The 27455-nt window shown below is 26.6% G+C and overlaps 3 protein-coding genes across 5 annotated transcripts; 2 read left to right on the top strand and 1 right to left on the bottom strand.

Annotated features, from left to right (window-relative positions):
* Positions 1 to 395: 395 nt before the first annotated feature.
* On the top strand, positions 396 to 13790 carry LOC132929922 (large proline-rich protein bag6-B). Of its 3 annotated transcripts, none has more exons than XM_060995603.1 (20): positions 396 to 587; positions 1842 to 1938; positions 2014 to 2131; positions 3625 to 3828; positions 4994 to 5288; positions 5369 to 5523; positions 5618 to 5744; positions 5821 to 5986; positions 6112 to 6403; positions 6485 to 6727; positions 6788 to 6994; positions 7546 to 7938; positions 8131 to 8228; positions 10037 to 10390; positions 10460 to 10559; positions 10718 to 10842; positions 10909 to 11070; positions 11152 to 11262; positions 11326 to 11482; positions 13201 to 13790. In XM_060995603.1, the coding sequence occupies exons 1-20, from the start codon at positions 535 to 537 to the stop codon at positions 13407 to 13409; spliced, it is 3666 nt and encodes a 1221-aa protein (XP_060851586.1). In that variant the 5' UTR covers positions 396 to 534; the 3' UTR covers positions 13410 to 13790. The 3 variants fall into 3 exon arrangements, with proteins under 3 accessions (XP_060851586.1, XP_060851715.1, XP_060851654.1); XM_060995732.1 differs by lacking the exon at positions 396 to 587 and adding an exon at positions 1410 to 1707; XM_060995671.1 differs by lacking the exon at positions 396 to 587 and adding an exon at positions 1410 to 1739.
* A 185-nt stretch (positions 13791 to 13975) lies between these two features.
* On the bottom strand, positions 13976 to 16274 carry LOC132930128 (probable peptidyl-tRNA hydrolase 2). Its single transcript, XM_060995854.1, has 4 exons — positions 15839 to 16274; positions 15576 to 15773; positions 15363 to 15448; positions 13976 to 14354 (listed from the first exon to the last, which is right to left on the bottom strand). Exons 1-4 carry the CDS (start codon positions 15995 to 15997, stop codon positions 14150 to 14152), a joined length of 648 nt encoding a protein of 215 aa, XP_060851837.1. The 5' UTR covers positions 15998 to 16274; the 3' UTR covers positions 13976 to 14149.
* A 4570-nt stretch (positions 16275 to 20844) lies between these two features.
* Positions 20845 to 24835, top strand: LOC132917142 (mitochondrial fission 1 protein). Its single transcript, XM_060977739.1, has 5 exons — positions 20845 to 21211; positions 21322 to 21409; positions 21827 to 22042; positions 22229 to 22334; positions 23607 to 24835. The coding sequence occupies exons 2-5, from the start codon at positions 21359 to 21361 to the stop codon at positions 23702 to 23704; spliced, it is 471 nt and encodes a 156-aa protein (XP_060833722.1). The 5' UTR covers positions 20845 to 21211; positions 21322 to 21358; the 3' UTR covers positions 23705 to 24835.
* The last annotated feature ends 2620 nt before the right edge of the window (positions 24836 to 27455 follow it).

Here is a 27455-nt window from a genome sequence, read left to right as displayed (position 1 = left end):
TTACATCGTGGTTACCAATTTATATATCACAGATATATACAAAATCAAGGAACCAAATTTATTGTTCTTTCAATAACAATAATTATAATTTATAAGTATTGAAACACTAAAATAGAGAAAAAATATATTAGTTTATAAACATTTATTATAATATTATTAAATATTTTAAACATTCGAGTTTTTATTGTATAAAAATAATTTTCATAATATTATCTCTAAATCTGTGATATTATCATATTTCCAATTGAACCAATGTGCAACCTGTTCCTATACGGTTATATTCTTTATTCACCATTTACGCAAACCGGCCACACGGTCCTTTCGACCTTATTGCTTAGTACCTAACGACAGTGCCTGACAGTGCCGGCATACCAATAAGCATTAAGCCAGTAAGTAAGTTAGTCTTAGACTCTTAGTACTAGTCGTTACTCCTTGTGGCTTGTTTATACGATCACGTGAATGATAGGTATTACTTATTTTAAATTCTAATCGACAAATCCAAATTACTGTACTGTAGCAATATAATACGTTAAAATGGGATTGTCGTGTATTTGTTCAGGTCATTCGGGTCAATCAGAAGATAATTCGTAAGTTATACCAAAATTTATAGCATATTAATCATATATTTTATATTAAATGTTTTAATACGGCATTTCTAATTATCTAATTTCATAAGGCTCACTTTCAGGCTAATGACGTAGATAAAACAAAGGTTTTTCGCATAGAATGATAGAAATGCTTATGATTGAGTGTTGAGAAAACTTACTGTTGAGACAATGTTGTGTATTCAATCGACAAACACTATATTATTTAATTAATTTCATTAATCGTAGTTTATGTTATTATCTATAGTGGTTTAAAATTGTATCAGTACTGTCAGTCGTGTTTGCTTAAAGATTTTTATTTTTAATGCTTATACAATGCCGTATTAAAAATTTCAATGATAACTACAAACATTTATAGTTCATTTCATACCACGATTAAAAATTATTTGTAGCCGTGGTTTATGCTATAAATGGTTAATATTATTTAATATTATTATATTGATACTATACAATTGATTGTGTAATTTATGTACATAAGTACATAAATATATAATTTATATTAATGTATTAATATTTTAGTTTTGGCGTCAAATTAAAAAGTCATACAGAAAACGGGTACAATGTATGGTGGTGGACTATTAAATAGTCTGTGCTTTGTGTACAATGTACATAATATATTTTGTAATTTATATTTTGTATTATAATATTGCGCGGCGTCACATTCCGCTAAAGTCCACATTTTCCTCGATTGTTGGCAACAGTGTTTCCCTCCGAAGGCGCTGTTCGTTGTTACTCCATGGTTTATCACGGATATATTTCGTCATTTCATATTCTCTTTTTATATTTCTCTCCCCTCCACTCATCAGATCGCCATAGTGCCACACTCACCACTGCGACTCCACTACGATCTGTTTCGCCTTTTTTCGATACATTTCTGCTGAGTCCGTATGAATTCGTTTCTCGAATGTTCGGTGTCTTCTAGCCGTATGTGTCGTAAAACTTCCGCGGAACGATGATCAAACAACGATAATAGCGCAGAACCATCGTCCGCCGTACAGCCGATACAAAAAATCGCGAGCACTATTTGCTTGCTTATTTCATTGTGCAGGCGCATTATCATCGTATTGATTAAACACCGTCGAAGCATATTATTACTATCTAGGTGATTACGCCGTGCGCCTTGTAATTACTGAGGTCCGTGCTCTATGGGTTTATTTTATTTATTCTTTGTATCGTCGTTCCGTCTTCGTTTTTGTTACGGTTAGTGGTTTATAAAAACTGTTTTACGTATTTCAGGACCACCGAGAGTAGTACACCCTCGAACGACAAAATGATTGATCTAACAATCAAGACATTGGATTCGCAGAATCATAAATTCCGCGTTCCAGACACTGTAAGTCTTGTTTCTCCTCACAAAATTGTTTTTATTTTTTGTTGGATATTCTATTGTATCTGTTATTGTTACTAGTTCACCATATTAGAACTCAAAGAGTATATTGCAGCACAAGTAAACGTCGCAGTTGTTCAACAACGATTGATATTTTGTGGTCGTGTTTTGAGCAATGAAACCAAACTTGCTGATATTGGTAAGATATTTATTTATTTTTAACCATCGATTTTGTTATTTAGTAGTCTTATTAAGTTATGATTATTAAATGTTTAACTGGCATTTTAGGTATAATAAGTTGTTATTAATTTGGGTTTTTAGATTTCATAAGAATTTGATAAGCTGGATGAACTGTACAAATAAAAATTGTTAAATTGTTATTTAATAAGTTGACATGAAATATTGTTTTTTTTATAAGAACACTTGATTATCAGTTTTGATTACACTGTCCTATTAAGAGTATACCATATACTTATTATTCTCAACTAAAAAATAGTTTGATAAATAGGATACTAACAGTGTTATTCATAGTCATTGTCAAAAACTATGGCCTAACCTTAGTTTAACCTAAATTAAACCAAGTTTTTATTCTTAGACCTTGGTTAAACTCAGGTTTAATAATGTATTATTCATAGTGACATAGTCAATGGGCTAGGCTAAGTTTTTAAAAACTGGACTATCTTAGTTTTATTATAAACAGCCCCTCAAATTTCTATATATTATTACTAACTGTTGCCAAATTTTAATTAATTCATTTTTTTTATTACCTAAATTAATAATGATCAGTATTATTATTATTAGAAATATTAAATTAAAATACAAGATTTTGACTGTACAAATTTGATTATTCTAATACAATAATACATGTTATATGGCTTACTTGAAAATTTATTGAAAAAAGCCTTTTCTATTAATGTACAATTGAGCATAGTTGCCCGCCACCTTTTTGATTTGTATATATGTGTACAATCTATCATACCAATTATCGAAGCAATATTAAATTTTCTACAAAAATCTGTATTTTTAGTAGCTAACTCTTCATTGGTCAATGGAAAATTAATATAATATTACTTTTTGAAGTGCTAGTGCTCTACAAACTTGACTCACACATCTACTAACTGTCAGTTAACTAACACCCTGTAAATCTCCATTATCGCCCTGAACCTTGAAATATAATAAAATAGGTATTTGTTTTAAATTGATAAATGAACTATTTAAATAAACATAATTAATAATTATTTGTCCTCTAGCTAAATAACAAAGTGCAATTAAAAATTGTAAGCTCGAGAAAATTGGTTTTCCACGATTAATAACTGCTAAATTTCTTAAATTCTTTACGCATCTAACATTTTGTACATTAGCAATATCCATTTTTTTTAAGTTTATAAAGTGTACATGTTTTTAAAACAGAAATTAATTAAATTAAATGATAATGGTGATTTTTATAATTAACCAGCTTTAAACCAAAAAATAAAAAATAAATGATTGTTAAACTACTATTGAACCATTGTTAAACCAGGTCCAATTTGATTATCAATAACACCAAAAATGTTTGTACAAGATCGAACATTTGATACATCCATGTTATCATATTATTATTCATATTAAATTTTCCTTGTACATGAATTTAGTTATAGTTTATTAATTTTAATATTAATATGATAAATATAACGTAACTATTCTTTTCATTAGGTATTGATGGAAAAGTTATGCATCTTGTGCAGAAAGTCCCTCGTTTGTCTACTACTACATCTGGATCATCATCATCTACAACAACAAATACTAATAGTCGTTCAGGACAAAATGCAGGGCCTGGATTTAGAGGATGGCATGCACACGATCCCACTGTTCTATTTGGTGCCATTGGTATTCCTTCAGAGTTGATGCATGCTGGAGGTATAAATAATAATTTATAATATATATGTGCTAGTTGCACAAATACTTGTTTCTTTATTATTTTTTCTTTAAAAATGATTCATAGTATCAATTTCATCAAAAATAAGTCTTTAGGATCCATATTTTATATGTGTTGTCTTAATTATAACATATCACATTTTTGTTAGCAGAATCAATTGTGTGTTGTTAGCTTTATTATTAGAATGAAATAAATTTTTGTTTAACAAACAAATTCAAAATTTTCTTTGTTATCATTAAGTCCAAAATAATGTTATGGTATACATCAAAAACATACATTTATTAGCTAATATAACTTAAAATCAAATATTTGACATATTTTGACATACCTAATAAATATACTGTATTTTCCTCATCTTTTTAACTTTATGGGGTCAATGTAGTAATCAATGGTTAAGAACATAAGTGTGTATTTAAATTGGTTTTTCAATATTTAAATAAGTTAAAACTTTTGTGAGCATTTAAAATTTGAAATCATAACTAGAGCCTATATTTTAAATGTCAATGCGTTTTGTTTTTGATACTCTAGAACAATACATTCCAAGTATATAATTAAATGTATTTAGGTAACAGATACTTATAAATAAAACTTATTTTTAATTTTTTAGTGTCTTACAATTTTTATAAAGTTGAATAAGTAACTTTTTGTATAATTATGCAAAGCTCAACCTTAAAACACTTATATCAAACATAAGTCAACAAATTACAAAGATATATTTATCCTCAATACATTTATTTAATGCAAGCATATTGTTATGTTTATTTATGAATTTGGTTTTGTTTTGTGTACTATTATACCTTATTGAATAACACAAAAAAGTAGTATTGAATTAGTATAAGCTAAAAATAAATTATCCATCAATAATCAATTTATAAAACTAGTAAATTAAAATGTTTTATAATACATACATGTTAAAATAATAAATACATACATTATGTAGATGTTAATAATATAGATATTTAGATATTTATACATGAATGATTCTACACTACAGATATAATAATAATTTATAATTTTTATGATTATAATAAATAATAATAATAATGTATTATGTTGGTGATAATCCTGTTTTATTATATTAAAATTAGTATAAGATTATAAATGATTTTATCTTGGTAATCTTATTGTGTTTATAATTTATTTTAGATTTGCCACGTCTTTTAAGTACTAGAAATCAAGGGACTGGTAATAGAGTGTCTTTGGCTTTAGATATGATACGTAGAGGCAATGAAATATTAAATAGACTTGAAAATCCAAGAAGTAATGGACAATCCTCTGCTTCTAATGCAAGACAATTTCCAGAAGGATCACAACAAGCAGAAACTACTTCCACTAGTGTACCACCAGAAGTAGTAGGAGCGCCAGAATCATCCCAGCCAGAATCATCTACTTCAGAATCATCTGCACCACAATCGCAAACAGATCCAGATTCAGTAAATGTGTATGTTACAATTTATTTGAAATATGATTATATTATACTTATTATATATTTATTGACTAAAAAAGACATAATTTTGATAGGAGTTATGAAGTGGATGAAACTTTTCCAAATACTGTTGTTGTTACTATTGATGCTACACATCACATGAGAATGCCCCCAGGATTAATGCGTCAAGTGCATAATCACATGCAAACAAATAATCTATTTCCTCATTCTCAAAATGCACCTGAACTTTGTAAGATGCCCACGGGGACTTTTATTTATTTTAGTTTTCATTACTCTCTTGTTCAAAGTTAGATAATTGTTATCTTTGTACTGTGTATTTTTAGCTGGAGAGCCTGAAGTTATAGATGTTACACCTGACACTACTCCAGTTGGATTATCAACTAACCAATCTTCATCTGAACAGGCTACTGGAACTGTACCATCTTCTGCATCATCTGAACAAAATTTAAGGTGAAGCAAAATAAATATGCACATATATAGTAAAGAAATTATTAATTAATATTAATTTTTAATTGTAAATAATAAGGAATGAACACCAAACTTCTGAAAATAGATTAACAGTGGCTATAAGTGACAGACGACGTTTAAGAGAACTTATTGAACAGTTGAATAAATTAAATGCAAGACTTAAACCATTTTATGCTATGTATTGTGAATATATTAATGACGATCCTCAATTTGAAACTACTGAGGTATGATAATTATTATTTTCAAATAACTATACATTAAATATTGTGTTTGTTTTTAATTTTAATAAGTTATATATATATAATAGTCATACATCATTTTATTAATACGGTTCTTGCATAACTTATAGGGTGAACATGGAACACTTAGAGCTCAAAATGTTTTCAATGGTGTGTCAGAAGTGTTACATTATATATCACATGTTTATCATGCAATTAGTGATTTAAGAGTTGCATTTAATAGACCACCACCACGTTCTCTTCAATCTCGTCCTTGTTTACTACAAGGTACTATTTTGCATGCTGCTCATTCAGTTACAACTACTACTACAGCAGCACCTCCATCTACTCAACAACCTACTTCTACACAAACAACTACCACAAGTCAATCTATACCTAGTATACGAGCTGTTAGAGTTGATTGTAAGTTACATTTCATTTTAAATTTTGTTTTAATTATACCTGATGATATACCAAGTATTATAATTATTGTTATGAATCCAGATCGAACTGGAAGAGAAATTCCTATGACCATTCCACCAGCTACTGAAACAAATACTAATATGTCAGTTGATCCAAATACTGATAGTAATAATACAACAGCAGAGTTTCCGCCTGAGGCTCCTCGGGGAGTAGAACTTATGTTTGATCTTGCACCCGGTTCCATTCGCATTGATTCTGTAGAAGCTGCATTTATTGACCAAACTGCTCCTACAGAAACTGGTGGCACACCTGTAGCTGTTACTCGTTCGTATACAGTATGTTATTCTACAATATAAGAATGAAAAAAAAATATTTTTTTTTTAGAATCAATACCAATACTATCTGCTGACCCGGCAATGCCTATTGATTGGATGGATCAGATGATTGATGTTATTTCTAGTGGAGTGCGACGTCCTTTCATGTCTGAACAATCTTTGGACTGGAATAGTATACCTACTACTTCTACTCGAACTCCTCGTGTAACTCCTAGGACAACTGATTCATCATCAACAACAAATCCTCCATCACAAGGTAGTACATTTTAATTAAGTTGTTTTAAACAGGTAATTTAGTTTAAAAACTTGTTTTTAATATATATACACTAAAGATTTAATAAAAAATAATTAGGTAACTACAGTACAGTCACGATTATCCGCACTAATTTGGAGCAAAGGGGTTTTGATAATCAAACAATGATTAAAAATAATACTAATGTACTATATATTATGTATAACATAAGTATATTATGATAAAATAAATATTTTAAAATAGAAAATAAAAATACGTTTTTATTTAAAAAAAATGTATAGTGCAGATAACTGATGTGTAAATAATCAATATTCCACTGAGTATAACTTACACATTTAGAATATTATTATTATTTTTATAATTTTTTTTAAAACTAAAATATTTTAAACCGACAAATTGAGTATTATTATTTATTTAAATCTTGATTACTTAAAAAAAAACCTTATTTTTATTTTCTTTAACTATTATCTGTCTTAATTATCTATACCTGTTGAAAAATAAATAATTAAATATCTGTTATTATCTTCATAATATTATATCATATTTTGTTATAGGTTTAACTCGTGGACGTTGGGATACTAGCCCTCGAATGGATCCATTTTTACCATGTAGTTCACATCATTTTGAATCAAATTTAAGACCAATGGTTTTAGCTAGGCGTTCTACTCAAGGAACTGACAGATCAACATCTTCTGCCACCAGTGGGAACTCAACTACAGATACTTCTTCTCCAACTTCTCCTAATGAAGTAAGATCTTTTCCCAGTCGACGTCTAGGTCGATCAAGATCTCGTTATGCGCAAGAGTCTGATACAATTATGGCTGGTGTACATCCAATTCTGACTTGGGGAAGACATCGTAATAACACAGCTACAACATCTGCAAGCAATATTACTCAGGCTACTACACAGGGTAGTAGTTTAACTGATGCATTGGCAGGACAAATAAGTAATTATTCATCAATGAACTAAAAAGCTCTTATATATATATATATATATATATATATATATCATATTTTTTTATAATTAAACATTAAACTAATGTGTTTTATATGAAACAATGAATAATTTGAATTTAAATTTGTTTTTCTTATTATTTTTTACTATTTAATTCATTATTTATAAGTCTCACTTATTTCAGGAGCTGGAATGGAAAATGTTTTTGACACATTAGAAAGAGAAGTGGATTTTGATAGAACCCGAGACTTAAATTTACCACCTGCAAGTAGTTCAGTGCTAGTAAGTGGACATCTATGTGACTTTGTCTTAAGATACTATTAGAGATAATTTAAGATTGTATATTATTTTTATGTTCTTGAGCAGTTGAGCATTATATTTTGATAAGTAACAACTTGTTCAGTTCATCTTTTTTTCTGTATTCATTCCTAAGATTGGTTTACTCTTTTACAGCAATTCTCCATTTGTCTCTGTTACTTGTTTTCCTTTTAATTTCTTTGTAAAAATTATTTTCTTTGTCTATCACTATTTCTTATATTTATTCCAATTATAGTCCTCTAAAAGTTTTAATTTTTTTTTTCATATCCTTCGAAAGCTAACTGAAACAATTTGCCATTCCTCTATACATAGCCAATCTAATTTATAAATAATTTATTTTTTGATATTTCTCCGCAGAGATCTTCCCTGTTTTTTTTTCAATATACTCATATTATACTCTACATTAATCAACAAATCTATCCAACCTATCTTGAGTTCATCTGTAGTACCATATTTCAAAAGTTTGTTCTTATAGTTATTAGTTCCTTAGAAATTGATAAAATTTCACTACTATATAGCATTAATTAGACCTAAAATATATGTTTTTAGAGAGTATTTTATTATATGTAAGCTAATATTTTTTGAAATGTAAAGGTCCTTTTTTTTTATTTTAATTTAATTTTATCTATTTACTTTATTATTTCCTTGTTCCTTCTTCCATTATAATTTATAGTACATCCTAAGTATATAAATTCTTTCAATTATATTTAATTAATCAGAACTTGATTTTTTTTTATCATTATGTTTTATTTCCTACTAAATACATACAAACAATACCTATAAAGTAGGTAAATTAAGTTTTGATAACTCATATAACAATTGTTTTATTTTTTGATATAGTTTGTTTTTAATAGCATTTTTTCTATATAATCTCTTCAGCATCCTAAACATTACTGATCAGTTAATATTTTTACATGCCTTTTTTTTTTATCTATATAAGCTACATATTTTCAAGGCTCAACGTTAACGAGTTAATAAGTTAAAAATTAAGTTAATTTTAGTTTATTAACTTAACTAGTTACGTTTGGATTTTCATTAACTTACTAAATTAATTTTTTAATTAATGTTAAATTAACGAATTTATTTTTTATTTTAAGAAAATGTTAAGTTAATTTTTTTTTTTACATTCACTATTTCAGTCGTTTTCATGTCAAAAAAATATTTTTTTTGTGAATTTATTAGTTAAAAATTTTATTTTTCCAATCACTCTATACTCTAAAGGAACACCCTGTTTATATTAGAAAATATGAAAATATAGAAATACTGTATATTGTATGAAGTATAAGCATTATAGTCTATAATTTAGTTGTGTGTTGATAAGAAATAAAGTATGCTAACAAATAAAAAAAAAAATAACTTTTTTTAACTTCTTAAAAAGTTAAAAAAAAATATGTATTAACTTTTAACTGAACTGAGTTAACCAAAAATTTTATTAACTTTTAATTTTTTCTTATTGATACATATTAACTTAACTGAGTTAAAAAAAATTATTAACTTGCCCAGCCTTGCATATTTTGAGGACTTATCTTCCTATTCTAAAAATAGAATTGTAATACTGTATTATTTTATAATTGATTTTTTTTATTTGTTTACTATAAAAATTATAATAGATATTTCCAAATTTTTTTACAGACCCATTGAACATAAAATATAAAATTACTTAAAAGATAGACATTTCAATTTTTAAATAATATGATAATGTCTTTGATATAGTGATTGTTTTATTTTTAATTACAATTAAATCTGATTGATTTTACATTTAATTTTAATAGGGGTTTGAGAATCCAGTAAGTACATCCACCTCCCAATCAACTGCACGTTTACCAAATCAATTGCTTCTAACCCCTATTGGTGACATACCATACTTTGGCAGTATAGAGGGTCAATCTATATTGGTAGATTTATTCTTGATGGTTGCTCGTAATTGGACCCTACGTGACATTTTAAGTGTGAATTATGTGTCAAGAAGTTCAACTCTTAGAACCTATCCTGTTAGTCAACATTCTGAAGAGTTAGTAGATTTTATATTGGATAGAATCATGCTTAATCAACCACCCAACAATCAAAACATCGAGGATGCTGCAAATCGCATATTTTTAGAAATGGTGCCATATATAAATATTTTTGTAAGTAAATTATATTTACTTAATTTTAAGATGCATTTAATAATTAATTTTTATTTATCAATTCATTAGCAATGTACTGTGCCAACACGTACAAATATTAATGTGAATGCATCTTTCCGTCGATGTATTCTTCAAAACCTACGTGGAATTGTTATCTACTGTGCTGAAAGTAAGATTTTTCTTTGCTGTATTAGTTTTTTATAAATTTTATTGTAATTTAATTATGTGAAAATTGGTATTTTTTTCTTGTTAATACTTTACTCAATGATTACTTATGGTGTTTATCAATGTTTCATATTATATTCATGTTATATAAATGTGTTTTAGATCGAGCTGGAGCCATTAATGATATTGCACCTACATTGTCCATATTTGCTGAAGGATTTTTATCATTGATAGTATATTGCTGTAACAGCCGCCCTATATTTCGACTATGTGTTTCCGCAGTAATGGTAAGTAGTTAATGTTATATTCTAATCTTAAAGTATAGTCTATAATCATATTTGAAATAATTTTAGCAATACTTGCCACTTCCTCCAAATTTACACCGTTTAGTAATGGATGAAGTACGTGCAAATATTGACAGATACTGGGAAAGAATGACCACTTTTGAGATGATGAGTTTGTCTGTAGTTGACTATGTTGTACCATTTGATGAAACTGCACAAATTTTAAGAGAGGTCAGTACTGATATTTATTTGTAGATTTAACAATTTTTGGAGTTGGAAATGTTGTGTTCATTTATAATTTTTATTTTGTAGGGTAATGGAGAACAATCTTCTAATCCTTCTATGCCTCCTTCCGAAATTATCAATGAACCATTACCCGAAGTTGTGATAGGATCTCAAGATTGGCATCACAGTGTTCCTTCAGTGAGTTAATAAATTATTTTGGTATTAAACAATAAATATTAATGCAAGTTTTCTAATTTACAGGAATGGGTACCAGTTATAGCTAGAGATTCACAACGTCAAAGACGTCAAGGAACACAGCCACCTTATAGCGATGCGTATTTGTCTGGTATGCCTAACAAACGCAGGAAAATAGTGACAAATTCTAAGCCACAAGGGTCTTTATCCCAAATCATAGCTAGTGAGTTGATTTATTATATTATACTTTTATAATATATGTACATTTTATTCAAGTTAAGTTTATCTAAAAAACTTGTTTGCATTTAGTCATCGTCTCTCGTAAGTGTTCTATAATGTTACTGACTACAAGCTCTCATGTCGAACCTTATGACACCTCATGATTATACTTATTGATCTGTATTATCATATCCTATTCAATATTCTTAAATCATAATACTCTATATAAGTGTTGACCAATTAGAGCTCCAGCTGTCGGGTAGGAGGTCCAACCATTCTTATGGCTCAGTATGCATGTGGGTAAATTTAACTTCTATAGAATAATGTAAACTATCATATATTAATTTATATTTGATTTTAAAGGTTGTAATATTCATATGATGCAATAGCATCATAAGAGATTCAACTGTTTTAATCATACAAATGTCTTTAAATGGGTAAGGGGTGATGAAATTAAAAAAATAATTTAACCTTAAGAGGACATTATACACGTATATGTTGTCTCTGTTTTACTAACGTACATCATAGAAAATTTGTGTCTAGTGGAACACGTTTTATGTTGTTAGCTTTCGCCTTTAATATTAGAGTCAAGTTACCTATTATCAAACTTAAAGGTGAGAATATTATCTAGGACATGTCATACATGCTTTTATTGATATTATAATTTTAAAGTGAGTTATAGTTATGTACAGTATTGCAACTTTAAAATATTCATAACTCACCTTAAAATGATAATATCAATAAAAGCATATGACATGTCCTAGATAATATTCTTACCTTTAAATTTGATTGTAGGAAAATGTACTCTAATATTAAAGCTAACATCTTAAAATGTATTCTGCTGATCGCAAATTTGCTATGATGTACGTTAGTAAAACAGATACAACACATATAAATACAAAGTCTTCTTGAGTAACCAATTTAGAAATCTAAGTAATACGATAGTGAATTTAAAAATAGACAATTTAAAATGCTTATTTTACATTTTTTGTTAACTTTAGTGAAAAAGTATTCAAATAATAATTCTTTTTAATATTTATCATTAATGTCCTTTTATAATATTTTTTTAATATAGGCATTTATTGACATCATTGCAGTCTAATATTAATTTTACGAAAATGGCCCAATGTTTATCTAATCTATATTGTGCTAATATGCCAATATACTAACCTATCTAAATCTATTTATTGTTTATTCACTTGTAAATTTGTTGTATACAATTGATATATTATAATATTTTTTAAACTATTTTTCAGTTTAATTATATATCAAACTACTAATCAACTTTCCATTACAATATTTTAAACTAAGCATTACCTACAATTTTTTCTATATTTCATATTTATTTTTATACGTATATTTTTACAATATTGTGTTTTTTTTTTAGGAATTTTGAATTTTTAGAGCATATTTAGCCTTTTTAATTCCTATAACTTCAGAACTTTTGTAATAACTTACAAATTACTTAACATTAACTAACATAATATAGCGAAAATATGGTATTTATGTTATAAAAGCCATAATCTCGCTCACCATTAACCATGCTTGATGTAAATTATCCGTTTTTAATAATATTGATCGTAAAATCAATAAAACTATGTTGGGTGATAAAAGTCTGAATACTGTTCTAGTTCATTTTGATTATAATTGTTATTAAAAGATCAGTCAGATAAACATTGTATTTGAAATTATACTGATTTTATTCTTATTAAAATTATTTAGAAAATTTGGAAGTTGCCATGGGTGCAGCAGGTGTAGCCATCAATACAGAAGTGATAACAAGTGCTGGAGCCGACACCGCTGTGCAGAATGCGTATACTGAACGCATTAGGACATTTGGCAGATCCGGATTAGATACACATCCTGATTTTTGCCCTATTCGTTATCCTAATGCTTCTAAATTCTTTTACGATCATAATCATCCAAATTAAACAAGTTCATGCAAACAAAAAACAAGCTCCAAATAACTTTGTTTTAATTTATTTATATTTTCTTTAAAATCCTATAATAGACTGACATGTTAAAAACGAAAAAAAAATCTGATGCTATTGTTTTTATTATGTATTGGAATTTATTCATTTTTCAGGTTATGCGTAAACGCAATTTGTACTTTTTATTATAATTGAATAAATATCCCTTTTAGGCGCTAACCATGGCATGTAATTTGTTTGGTTAGATTGTATTGTAAGGTGTTGGCAATTAATGTAACATCATTTAATGGATATTTATAATGCTTTTTACAACACTGTATATATACATAATATAATATTATGTACCTATTATAAAGTTAAATATTACTATTTTGTTTGGATTATCGTCTAGTTAATTATTTCTCTAAATAATTTTTTAATACTATAAGATTAGATCACGTATAATACAATTATTCATTTAAAAGGAAACCCTACAGTTTCTAATTACCTAGATTAAATGTTTATAGGTAAATTATTTTGGTTTATAAATATTAACAATTAATAATATTGTATTTTTTAAACAACTATTATATCAGCAGATAACTTTCAATTTTATTCACTTTTAATTGAATACAATACTGTGTTTTTATGTAGCACATTCATAGTTGTATAACTAAAAATGTTAGTTGTAAGTCGTCAAATATATATATATATATAACCAATAAACGATTTAAATGTTCTCCAAAACGAATAAATGTTATTCATTTTAGTAGTCTAAGTTTTCCGGTTACAGGCTTGAGTTCTTGATCAGATCCAAAAAAAGCCAATGCAGTGAATGAGTTGGGTTCTACTTCGGTTAAACCTGCGTCGTGGACACAGAAAAATGGAATCTTGTGTATTTTACCCTCTGAACATACTTTAATAAGTTGATTAGTGTTGTTTGCTTCAACAACAATTTTTCGACTTCTGAAAAAATAGTTTTTAATCTTAGTAATCATCATAAATATTAACGCGTTAACCGCCATGTGTCAGCAACCATAAATAAATATATTTTTAAATTATTAACTTTTCTATGGCGGTACAAAAATATATTAAAAAAGCGCAGTGGCATATCAGAGAGTTACGATTTGTTTGATGTATTAAATATATTATTTTTATAAAAACATTATTTTATATGTATATAATTTTTCAAATATAACTTAATAAATAAGGAATAACATGGATAAATATTTTAATGCTGATCTTATGGTGGTTATTGTGTTAATAATGGCTAAACTATTTTAAAAGTTTTTTATGTTTTGAACTAATAAATTTTATATCTTTGTACCTAATGATAGAAAAAACTTTTGCCTGAGAATTAACACAGACTATCCATTATAGAATTTGAAATAAGATGTATAGGTGTATTTATTTATTTTTTATTTTATTTTTAAATTAATAGATTACTGGACCTCACTAAAAAAAACTCGTGTGGAAGCCCAGGAGTTATCTTAGTTTACAATATTTTAAATTTAAATTCACACATTCATTTTAAACCAATAACTGAATTACACAATTACAAATATAAGACATGATATTTAACATAAAAATGTATTTGTTCTTTTCATATTCATATCGGACCCAGTGAAGATATATACTTTTTTGAATACAAGTAAAGACATATTGTCCACTGCTCTAGGTATTAAATTGAATGTTTATTTCAAGCTATATAGGGGATAAAGGTTAAGAAGATAATTTGTAAACTATCTGTTTATCCTACATCAGCGGTTCTTAAACTGTGGTCTGCAGAGGCTTCATTGGTGGTTTCAGCCAGGATGTATTTAAGGTCAGATATTTTGTAAAAAAAAGGTATTTGAAGGAAAGTTGATAAGAAAGGGGGTCTGCAATTTTTAAGTATTTCATCAGGGGTCCGTGTTCTACAAAAGTTTAAGAACCACTGTCCTATTTAATATAAACATAGAATTTCAAGCTTACCCTTGTTCATTCCAACTAATTAAATCAGAGCTTAAATCTGTACGTTCTTTAATCACTTCATACAAGCCCAATGCAGCATGAGCAGCCTACAATACATAAAATCAAAACATCAAAAATTTAAGTTATAAATATATTTTGTCATTAAAGTAAATTAATTTTCTAATATTTATATATGAGCTAATTAAAGTTTGACTATAATTACTATTTAATTACTTGTGAAGCAATCTTCCCCACACTCATTTTCAATCCAGTGTTTATAACGATTACCATTTTATTAGCAACAGTAACATCTTCCCATAATTGATCCCCATCATCTTCTACAACAGGTATATTTTCGCTAGGTCCTGGGTTTGAGGTTAACAGTTGTTCAACAATTAAGGCTTTAGGTACATCACCAGCATTATTAACAATCTTAAACATAATAGTATTTTAAAATTTAAATTTAAGTACAAGTGTCAAATATTAAAATATATTACTTGTAATACTAGTGATTTGGAAAAGCCCATATCTGTTAGTTCTCGTACAAGTTTTTCTTTTTCCGTCGATCTTTGTTGATCTTGTTTGTTTTTGTTTTCGACAGTCTGGATATTACTTTCGGCGTTTTTCGGAATATTAGTTGTTCCGCTCGTTTCCATTTTCAATAAAATTTTGATAATGTGTCGAAAGTTAAGAGATTAATTTGTTGAGAAATTTAAAATTGTTTTTCAAGCATTAACAAAAATTATTTTTGTATAAAAAGTTTGCAGTGCATAGTTCCAACTGAAATAATAAAATGCTGGTACCGCCAAACGGCCAAACCGGACTAATATCACAGAAGAATGTTATTATTTAATTACTTATTAGTTATTATTACCACAGAGAATAACTTAATAGTTAATACTTTTTTTAATATTTAAAATTTTAAACATTCATATATAGATAAACCGTGATGATAACAATAGTGTCTATATGATCACAGAACAAGGTAGAAAAATTGTGGTATACTTTACGAAATACCTATAGCAGTATAACCATTGTAGAACACGATCATATTATATTATAATAGCACAGAACAATAATTAAGTGTATATAAATATATTATTGTCCATGAATAAAATAAAATTGTTAAAATGCCTTAAAACAAATGTTGTCTTGTAACGAAAATACAAAATACAATATGTTGGAAATATGATTATAGGCTATATACATAGGTATTACCTATATTATGTAATTAACAGTGTTGGGTAGTAACGTAACGAAAGTAACGCGTTACTGTAACGCCGTTACTTTGTTTGTAACGCGTTACGTAATTTAATTACAATTATTTTCAAATAACGAAAATGTAATGAAATTTACTTTTGATGAGTAATTTACATAGTATAACGCGTTACAGTTTTAAATTATTTAGTACCTATTGCGAATTTCAAAAAAAAAAAAAAACTTAAAAATAATGCGGGTATTATTTATATAAGTGGCTAATGATTATACGTTCCTAATGTAATATGTACATCTTCTTCAAATTATACCATATTTTCTGTAGGAAGTGTATTTCTAGTTCCTTTGCTTTTTAAATGATAATTGCTAAGCAATTAAAAAAAAAAAATTGTAACGAGAAAGTAACGTAGTTACTTTTATATTTGAAAATTAAAGTAATTTCATTACAATTTTATTTAAGTAACGAGTAATGTAACTTCATTACTTGTATCTCTATGTAACGAGTAAAGGAACTTCATTACTTTTTAAAAGTAACTTACCCAACACTGGTAATTAATAACAATAACAATTATTAACAAATAAAATAATTAACATAGTTATTTATCGTTTAAATATATAATTTCGTTCAACTTTGAATTTAAAATGTCTATAAAAAATAATTGTCTTTATACAGTATGTATAAATTAATTGGAAAGTCAGTAGCTGTAATTCCAAATAATCCAAGTATAATACAGATATTGTAGTACAATTTTTTTCGATAAAATATATAGGCTACCTTTAACAGTGGTCTAAAACAGTGGTGTGTCCAGCACAAAATAATTGGGTAGGCCAGTTTTTTTCTGCAGTGTGTAAGTGTGTTTATAACTATTAGGGAAGATTTGTCCTATCACATGGAACCAAACAGTCAAATAAAAATTGGGTAGGCCCGGGGCCTAGTTGGCCTACCCTGTCAACACGCCACTGGTCTAAAATAAAAAAAAGATAAAAACCACTTAGGTTGGGTTAGATTAGGTTATGCAGTTATTTATTTGTAATATGGAGAAGAAAAAACAATTTTGAAATCAGTTGAATTTTGAATAATCAAAACAAACTTCTATTTTAAAAATTACAACATATTTTTAGCAAAATGTTTATTTTGGTATACATTTTTTTTTTTGATTGTTTCAAAAGAAAAACAATTTAAAAATTCAAAAATTCTGTCATTTTGTAGAGTTATAAAATGGTTATTTATTATTTCAAAAAATACAGTATAATATTATACTAAAATTATTTAGTTTTGGTACCTAACTATAATGCTTGGCAATCCAAACGATAATAAAGAATAGGTATTTAATATTTGTTTTTATAATAAATTAATAAATATTATTTTACTTCTACATGTTTACTATACATTGCTATTATAGACCTATAGTTTATCCAAAATATTCCAAATTAATTTTAACTCCGTGGACTTGTGGTCTAAATAAAATATAGTCTTATCTGAAAAAACGTTTAAATATACGTTGTATTTTAAATTTAAATTATAATTGGCCTAAAAATGGTTAAGGAGCCACTACACCAGCATTTGTTTTCTCTGTCTATCTCCCGCACATAATATAGGAACAAAGATACTCCGTATTTCCACGATTACGACTCTCTGGTTCAGTTTAGGCTGTTTAGGGCAAAAGCACCTATTATATATTTTATAGAGAAGAGTATTTTCTGTGCATTGACCGGATAGATTTTTAATATATTTACGTTTTTTATAAATATAAGCATGTTTTAATTTAAAATAATTTCGATTATTTTTAACCATTAATAATTTTTCAAAATTGTAAATTTTAATTTTGACCTCTAAAGTACAAAATAGATTTAATTATGATATATAAATATAAAACTACTTTCAAAGTTTAAAATCTAAGTATTTTATTGACTATATTTATCCAGTACACGTCATATACATAAAAAGAACACATACCATTGTAAAATCAATACATTCATCTCTCCGTTCAGAATCCAAAAGTTAATGTAACATACTATTATACTAACATTTACATAATTTATAACTATATTATACGAGTAGTAGTAGATAACTATCATATATATTATTTTACAAATTACTTAGGTGTATTTGTAGTTTACTGACCGGCTGTCAATAAAACATATTTTGATTTGGTATTCTTAATACTAAAAATGTTTATTTTGGTACTACTTACTATACGTATAAAAATTATACATAAAAAATAGACAAATATATAATAATTGATACCTAGCTATCAATTCAAAGTTCAAACAGCATTTCAATTTAAAATTATATGTAGTGGCTGAAAGTTGTTGTGGAACATGTAATAAGGACACACTGTATATAAGTTACATGTAAAATATTTCAACTTGCAGACATGATAGTATTATACGTACGTTTGTATTTGTTAATATTTTTTTAATTAGGTATTTTACATTTATACTTTTATACATTTATCCATTCGCTTACCTCTTGGCTCTTATACCTATATATAGCTACAATATGTTCTGTAATCTGTAGAGGTTAAAATAACTCATAACATTATAATATTATTTTTCTAATTTATTGCCTATAAGTACTAATAATATTATAATAGAGTTATTATAGTATAGAAGTCAAGAGGTTATAATACTTTTTTTACCATATTATTATTTATTTTATATTAATTAAAACTATGGTTCATAAACCTTTATAACTTCTGATTTCAAGACGTATTTTATTAATATATTTGTGTTATAATACAGTCTAAAGAAGAGTGAGTAAACATACAGAATAACTGAATACTTAAAAAGGTATTTGTTAAAATCAAAATATATTTTATAGGTATTTACTATTAAGTCATTTAGGAGACTCCTACTCTATTAGTTCCTATCAAATTTTACTATTTGAAATTGTGTCATTTTACGTGGAACAAAGTATAATAAGTAATAACACTTAAAAAGTTACAACTCATAAGTAATAAAGTAATAACTATCTACCTATATTAAGTATTACACTATTAATTATGTACGTTATAGGCAGTATAATACTATAATATAAGTACCTATAATGAATCAATAATTATTATTGATTAAACAAAGTCTATGTGTACTCGAGTCCCGCTGGTTATTTTTCTGTTTAATTATTTTTAAAACTCGGGTAATCTAATGGTTTAATATTAATGAAAAACTTTTTTTAATGCATTAATACGTATGTACGTAGGACATCTAATATATGCTAGAAACCTTCGCGGGAGTGTACTCAACAATTTATTAAAGTTTTATGGGGATCGGATAAGTAATGTATGATTGTATGAATGCATAAAGGTTAAAAAGATATGTATTTGCTTTTAAATAAATAGATTAAATATTGAAATATCAATTGTCATAATCATTAATGTTGACAAATGACAATGTTATATTTTACATTCTGAGTGGAGAGATGAATGTATTAATTTTACAATGTTGTGTGTTTTATTTATATTTGTGTACATGATATAAGTAGAGGGTCGATAAAATGCTTAACTTTTTACTTTGTAGTTGGTTTTGGATAGTAAATTGAATTTATTTAGTACTTTAGAGAAGTCAAAATTACAAATTCCAAGTAATTATTTATTTTTATAATCAGGAAAAACAAACAAATTTAATTCAAATTTAATAAAATCCATTATAGTGATTTACTCAATAATAGTTCTACTCGACATTAAATGTTAGCAGAGCGGTACCCACTTCTATAATTGATGTCTATAATTATTAATTTTTATAATAATAATACATCAACACATCTATTCTATAATACATTAATACTCATTATTATATTCTTATCTTTGTCTGTACCCTGTAGTTGTTACAATGATATTAGTTTATAGTTATTACCATGAACATATTATATACGGTTATTACTATACACATAAAGATAGCATAGGTATATTGGTATAAAAAATATAAATCATTTATATTATCCAAGGTGTATTATTTTATAAATACACCTTGATAGGTATTATGTCTATGATTAATGAGCAGACTATTCACAGTTATTTAAAGAAAATGTATAATATTATGTATTAATGTATTATATAATAATATATATAATACATTATACATCACAATGTAGAGAAGACATCTCTACATCGTGTTATATCGTTATGTATACATTTATCATGTTTCGTAACATCATAAGTGATTACAGTTTCAGTGTTGATAACAACGCAATCAGCTGTTGAATAATTATGTGGTGGTAATAGTTGTGTACTATAATTGTGGTACTATTGTATAGTGTATAATGTATAATATTTCGATATTCGTCTCATTACTTGTATCACTCGTAACTGAGAACTCGCATGTTAACAGTACGTAAATACACGGTCGGGTCCTAATGGATACATTGTTTTTTAATTTTGATAATTACTTATAATATTAATAATCCAATGGTTTTGAGTGTAAGGTGTCCTTCGAATTTTGAGTTCTCACTAAACAGTACTAGCTAATAACTATAACATTAAAATATTTAATTGCAATATATACTATTGGTTATTGTATGTGTATTGTGTAAATATACCTTATCGAACTATAATATTACAATAATACAATTACAAACATTGAGTCAGATAATACGTCATACGTGTACCCGACTAACAACTGATATTTCGTCGGAATCGGATAACTCGTCGTCAAAGGTCTATCAGTTCGCCCAGTTATCTTTGTTCTGTGATTCTGCTGTTGTCTGCCGTCACCCTTTTGTTCGTGTGAAAGTTGAAAGTTTTTAATTTTTTTGAATTTATTTTAGAAGTTAGCAAATTCAATTTTTGAAAACTTTTGGAAAAATGGACGTTGAAGACGTTTTAAGCGATGTGGTCACCATGGAAGATTTAAAGGTAAGTCGTTATATTTTTTATCCACTTGTCTTCTCCAATGTATTACAATGTCAGTCAACAGCCAAAATATTTCGATTTTTTTACAGTGGACCTCGGAGTAGACATTGTAAAGCAATGGGGATTACAAATTTTAACTGTACATAGTGTTAGCTTTTAGATATTATAAATTTATTCCTCAACTATTTGTATTGCCACAGTGAATTTGTTCCAAATATTATGATACAATTCATAACATTTATTATGGTTTTAAAATGTTTTGAAACTGAAACATTATTTTTCTATTTTGTATAAGTATAAGTTCAAGGTCATAATACTTATTGTAATAATAATTGTTGTTTGATAATGTTATATTAAAAATAATTGTTGTCTATTAGGTATAACATTTTTATTGAAATTTTGAATATTTAAAATTTTCAGAAATTTGAAAGAGAATATCATAATCAACTCACTACAGGAACTGTTACACAAGAAGCAAAGTTTCATTATGCTTGGTGCTTAGTGAGAAGCAATTATCCAGCTGATATCAGAAAAGGACTCATATTATTGGAACAGTTGATCAAACATGAAGCTAGTGATGAAGATTCTAAACGAAATTACCTTTATTACTTAGCATTAGGAAATTCAAGAATTAAAGTGAGTATGAATGTGATACTTTGTGTTTTATGAATTCAAAAAAAAAAAAAAAAAATTAAAAAAATTAATATAAATTTTAATGACTTATTTAAAATGTTCCTAAGAGTATGAAATTTATTGATCAGTATATTTTTATGTAATTTTATTATAATTTTAGGTAGTTAAACAATTTATACTTTTTTTTAGGAATATAGTACAGCTCTACAATTTATCAAAGCATTTTTGCACATGCAACCTGAAAATATGCAAGCACAGAACTTGTTGGTCACCATTCAAAAGAAAATGGAATCCGGTATGTTTTGAAAATAATTTAATATATTTTGATCATTATCATCAATGTCCTGTCTACTCTCTAATTTTTAATTTTTAATTTGAAAAATTTTAGTTTTGGTAAAAAAAAATTAAGAAAAAATATACTATATACCACATATTCACCAATTTAGGAAACACTGAATATTTTGGCCAGGTTATATTGGAATAAATTACATTTTTTACAAGCTATTGATATGAAAACATACTCAATACAACTTGCATTTTTTTAATTGACTACCCATGTTTTCAACGTTAAATTTAGATAAACTACATTTTTTTAAGTCATTTTGATCTATTAAGAGGACGTTATACCTGCATGTGTTGTCTCTGTCTTACTAATGTAAATCATAGCAAATTTGCGTTCAGCAAAACAGATATTTTGATGTTAGCTTTAATATTAGAGTAAATTTACCTATTATCAAACTTAAAGGTAATAATATTATCAAGGGCATCTCATAGGCTTTTATTGATATTTTAATTTTTAACCGAATTACGAGCATTTTAAAGTTTTAATATTTTACATAACTATAACTCACTTAAAAATTAAGATATCAATAAAAGCCTGTGAGATGCCCTAGATAATATTATTACCTTTAAGTTTGATAATAGGTAAATTTACTCTAATATTAAATCTAACATCACAAAATCTGTTCTGCTGAACGCCAATTTGCTATGATCTACATTAGTAAGAGAGAGACAACACATGCGGGTATAACGTCCTCTTAACTATGACTTTAAAACCTAAATTAACTTATAAGAATCATTTCAATTTTAATAAATAATACATTTTTACGATTCATTAAAATTAATAAAACCATCTATATTTATTTATTAATTATTATTGAATACTTTTTGAATACTTTTTTTTACTCATGTTCAATGGTATAAAATACGTAAAAATATTTAAAAAGTAACCAATAACAAATAATTATAAATGGTTTTATGCATTTTAGTGAATTGTAAAAATGTATTAATTATTAAAATTGAAATGATTCTTATAAGTCAATTTAGATTTTAGAATCATGGTTAATAGATCAAAATGACTTAAAAAAATTTAGTTTATCTGAATTTGGTATCGATAACATTGATAGCCATATAAAAAAATGCAAGTTGTATTGAGTATGTTTTCATATAAATAGCTTGTAAAAAATTTAATTTATTCCAATATAATGTGGCCAAAAAATTCTGTGTTCCTTAAATTGGTATCACAAGGTATATCTGACATAAATCAATATTTTTTAAACTTTTTCAGATGCACACAAAGGAATGGCAGTGGCTGGAGCTTTAGCATTAGGCCTTAGTGCTGTTGTTGGTATTGGGTTTGCATTGGCAAAAACCTTAAAAAAGTAATCATTCCATTAAGTTAAATCTATTGATTACAATTTTATTCCTGTATATATTCCAAACTGTTAAATTGATTTAAGCTTAAAATTTATTACTGATTTATAAGCCAAACATAATTCAATATAATATAACAAAATATATCATGTACATATTAATACCCTCATGCATTACATGATTGTATTTAGCAAACATCTTAGATAATAATAATAATAATAATAATAATAATAAAAATATACAAAAATAAAAAACCAGTTACCTATTATGCTCTAGTTGTATTAAAGACATGCACAATGATTATTGTTTTTAAAATACATTTTTATACTAAAAAAAAAATCATATTATTTGTTTATAAAAACATTACCTTTTAGCTTTATTATGTTGATACTATGAATATTAATGTCATTGATGCATATTTACTATTTAGTTATTAATTATTTCTATAATATAACTGTAAATTGTGATTTATAACTTAATTCAAAATAATTAAAAGTTGTGAAGATAAGTAATAATATGCTTGGTAAATGTTAATTATTATTTGTTATCTATCTAAGAATAGTTTGGAGTACAAAATATTTATTGTTTTACATACAGTGTATGTAAACATATAAATATATAATAGTGTGATATGTGTGTATTTTACACAATATCTAAATATGTAGTTCAAAATTTAATTTTTGTAGTTTGTTTTACAATGATGATAATGCATTTTTGTTATAATAAGTTACATTAAATTATATAAGAACATTTACATTTACAATTGTATCATCTGGACTGTTTTACTTTTATGAGTTTTAAAATTTATCTAAGGTCTGAAAACTTAATATATATATATATTTCATATGACAGAGTAGAGCAACAAATTTAAACATGTAAATATTAACAGAAACATATAAAAAAAATATATATATAAATAAAAATAAAAATAAAAGTAGGTTATAGGCTATAAATTAATGTCCAGATTTCGTATCCAATTAACTACGTCCACGTTAGCTGTATGGATATCATTTAAAGTGCCTTTGAATGAACGGATCGGGCATTCAGTTGCTATATGGGGAATTGTTTGCTTGTCATTCCCACAGTCACATGAAGGAGTAGTATGTAATTTTGAAAACTTAATAAAGGCATATAATAATATTATCTATGGTTTTTGTTTTTGATTTGTATATTAAAAGTGGAAAGTGTGGTTTTCTACATAAGTTAGAAGCTAGAGCTCGTAAAATGACTTCCAGTTACAAGCGTGAAGCGTCAAACACGCCAACTAACAGTATATTTCAGTCTATCTTAGTATCTTTTATAGGTACTAAACAATAAACAGTTATATTTTATAAACAATTATACAAACATAATTATTACAATTACATACACTATACAGATTCGTTACTCATGAGATTATGAAATATTATATGACTAGTAGATTAGGTAATAGGTAAAGGTAATCGATTAGATATGTTTTTTATTTTTGTATATATTTATTAATTTTGAATTATAATTAACAAAAGATATGAATATAATTAATGACATTTAAATTGTTGTTTATTTATAGTATTTATAAAAAATTAAAAATACTGGTCTGTCAGAATAGATTTTTAATGAAACAAGCCATTTAGACTCAAATTATATTTGATTATTTATTTATTCTATTTATATGTTAATATTTTCTTAACTATTGAAAGGACTATTGAATAAAATTCATTCACACTAGTATACAAGTATTTAGTATTTATTTAAAGTTTATTGACTTAATTAGATATGATACATTTTATATACATCATTAATTTTAATATTTGAAAATGTCCCATTGTACTAATAACCTTTAAAACACGATTGTCTCCACTATATGCTTTTAAACCTGAATAGGGTACCTACATATTCAAGCTGAATCCTGTGAAGGTTTTGGCTATAGCCTATAAATTATTAGTTACATTTAATTAAAAAATGTGCTGGTAATGTGGAATAGCAACGTAAAAAACTTGGTGAGCAAGTTATTTAATTATCTACAGAGGCTAATAAAAAACTTTTAACTTTTACAAATGCAACGTGAAATAATTATTTAAAAACTGCCGTGTCATTTTATCTGATTTGTTTTGTAATTTCCAATATAAATTTATATTATATAGGTAACAGACGCAAACGCAAGAACAAATTTCAATGGGGGGGGGGGGTGGTTTGAAAAAAATGTACATAAATATCATACTATTCATTTGTAGGTCAGGTAATTTATTTTTTGTTATAATTATTATTAAAATTTCTGGGGGGGGGTCCAAAATTTAAAAAAAAATAAATGCTAAAAACGTATAGTCAATAAAATATTTCTACTTTTAACTATTTCGGGGGGGGGGGGAGGCTGGACCTTCCAACCAGTTCTTAGTTATACAGTTATACACGTATCAACGCCCAACGGTCATCCCGTATGGAAAATGACGTATCTCCGTACATTTGGTTGCCTATCTAAAACATTAGATTAGTCTGTGATCATTGATCAACAATAAGTATGATATTAGGTTAATTCTTAGTGTCATCGTGGTGATTAACAATCAATTACTTTAATATTATTATTATAATCACGGCTTAAATATGCATATTGACCATATTGTTATATAGTTTAACATGTATCTTAAACCACGATTATAATTTATAATCGATTAATCAAGGGGGATTATTCAGTGACGCAAATCCCCGATTGTAAGGGCGGGAGGCACCTGTTCCCCAAAATAATTGTATGGTGACTTACTAATATGTACCAGGTACATTGTACTTAATGTACCTGTTGTGATAATCTTTTTTTGGACTAACTATATGTCTGTATGTATCTAAGATTGTACCAAGAAAAACCAATGTTTTAAATTATTTGTCAATGATTGTGATGGGTGGTGGTCAGCTGGTAAATTTCTAATTTTGCATAATACCGTAAAAAAAATAATCTTCATCGCCGCTGATACTTTAGCAGGAAGGTTATAACTAGGGCTAGGGACTTCTAGGAGTTTGCATGTTTTTCGATAATAATTAAAAACAAACCTAAGTAAAATATTAATTTGTTTCATAGCAATATCAATACGAGAGTGTACTTATATTTAAAATGTATAGGTGAATGTTTTGCGTATTTGACAATTTTTTATTTATAAGTGTATGTTTGACAAATATTTATGTAAAGGTGTAAGTTTTATAATTTTATAAAGAAAAACTTAATTTTAAATAGATTTTTTGGACCTGATTTAGTGAGATATTATAGTATGATGGTTTTATTTATATAAAATAAATATTTTAAAATTAGATTTTGTGTTTTTCTAGCCGATCACTTGCATAATTACTTATCGGTACACCGCAAGCGTGTTTTAATGAAAACAAATCGGCAAAGAAAAATAATAATAAACAATTTATAATTTTGCAAGTTTTGCAAATATTATCTAGGTATATAATAAAATAAAAAGATTTTATTCAATTCTATGATTTTTTTTTAAATGTATATTTTAATAGCAATTTAGTGGTTCTTTAGGGCATAAATGCATGCATATTTTAAAGTTTTTTAAGATATGAAGTCCCTAGCCCTAGTTATAACATATACCTACTTAAACATCGAGCGAATAGAACAATATTTTGGTAGAATTTTTGTCTGTTATATCAAAATTACACAATATAATATTGCTCGTTATTAACCACACGCGCAGACGACAGAGGACTGCGAATGTTCACTGTAAACGTATGTTTACATTTATCTATCTATATATATGTCCACAAAAGTCTATAATCTATATCCACA

The sequence above is a fragment of the Rhopalosiphum padi genome, chromosome 1 (assembly GCF_020882245.1).
Source record: "Rhopalosiphum padi isolate XX-2018 chromosome 1, ASM2088224v1, whole genome shotgun sequence".
Lineage (NCBI taxonomy): Eukaryota > Metazoa > Arthropoda > Insecta > Hemiptera > Aphididae > Rhopalosiphum > Rhopalosiphum padi.
The sequence above is the reverse complement of the archived record's forward strand: the minus strand, read 5'-3'. Positions and strand labels throughout refer to the sequence as shown.

Excerpts from the sequence above, each read along its gene's own strand:
- LOC132929922 (XM_060995603.1), top strand. The coding sequence starts at position 535 with ATGGGATTGTCGTGTATTTGTTCAGGTCATTCGGGTCAATCAGAAGAT. Across the intron at positions 7,939-8,130 it reads TGCATTGGCAGGACAAATAA|GAGCTGGAATGGAAAATGTT; the intron begins GTAATTATTCAT and ends CACTTATTTCAG. Across the intron at positions 11,071-11,151 it reads CTGCACAAATTTTAAGAGAG|GGTAATGGAGAACAATCTTC; the intron begins GTCAGTACTGAT and ends TTTATTTTGTAG.
- LOC132917142 (XM_060977739.1), top strand. The coding sequence starts at position 21,359 with ATGGACGTTGAAGACGTTTTAAGCGATGTGGTCACCATGGAAGATTTA. Across the intron at positions 22,043-22,228 it reads TAGGAAATTCAAGAATTAAA|GAATATAGTACAGCTCTACA; the intron begins GTGAGTATGAAT and ends ACTTTTTTTTAG. Across the intron at positions 22,335-23,606 it reads TCAAAAGAAAATGGAATCCG|ATGCACACAAAGGAATGGCA; the intron begins GTATGTTTTGAA and ends AAACTTTTTCAG.
- LOC132930128 (XM_060995854.1), bottom strand. The coding sequence starts at position 15,997 with ATGGAAACGAGCGGAACAACTAATATTCCGAAAAACGCCGAAAGTAAT. Across the intron at positions 15,774-15,838 it reads CCAAATCACTAGTATTACAA|ATTGTTAATAATGCTGGTGA; the intron begins GTAATATATTTT and ends ATTATGTTTAAG. Across the intron at positions 14,355-15,362 it reads ATTAGTTGGAATGAACAAGG|AAGTCGAAAAATTGTTGTTG; the intron begins GTAAGCTTGAAA and ends CTATTTTTTCAG.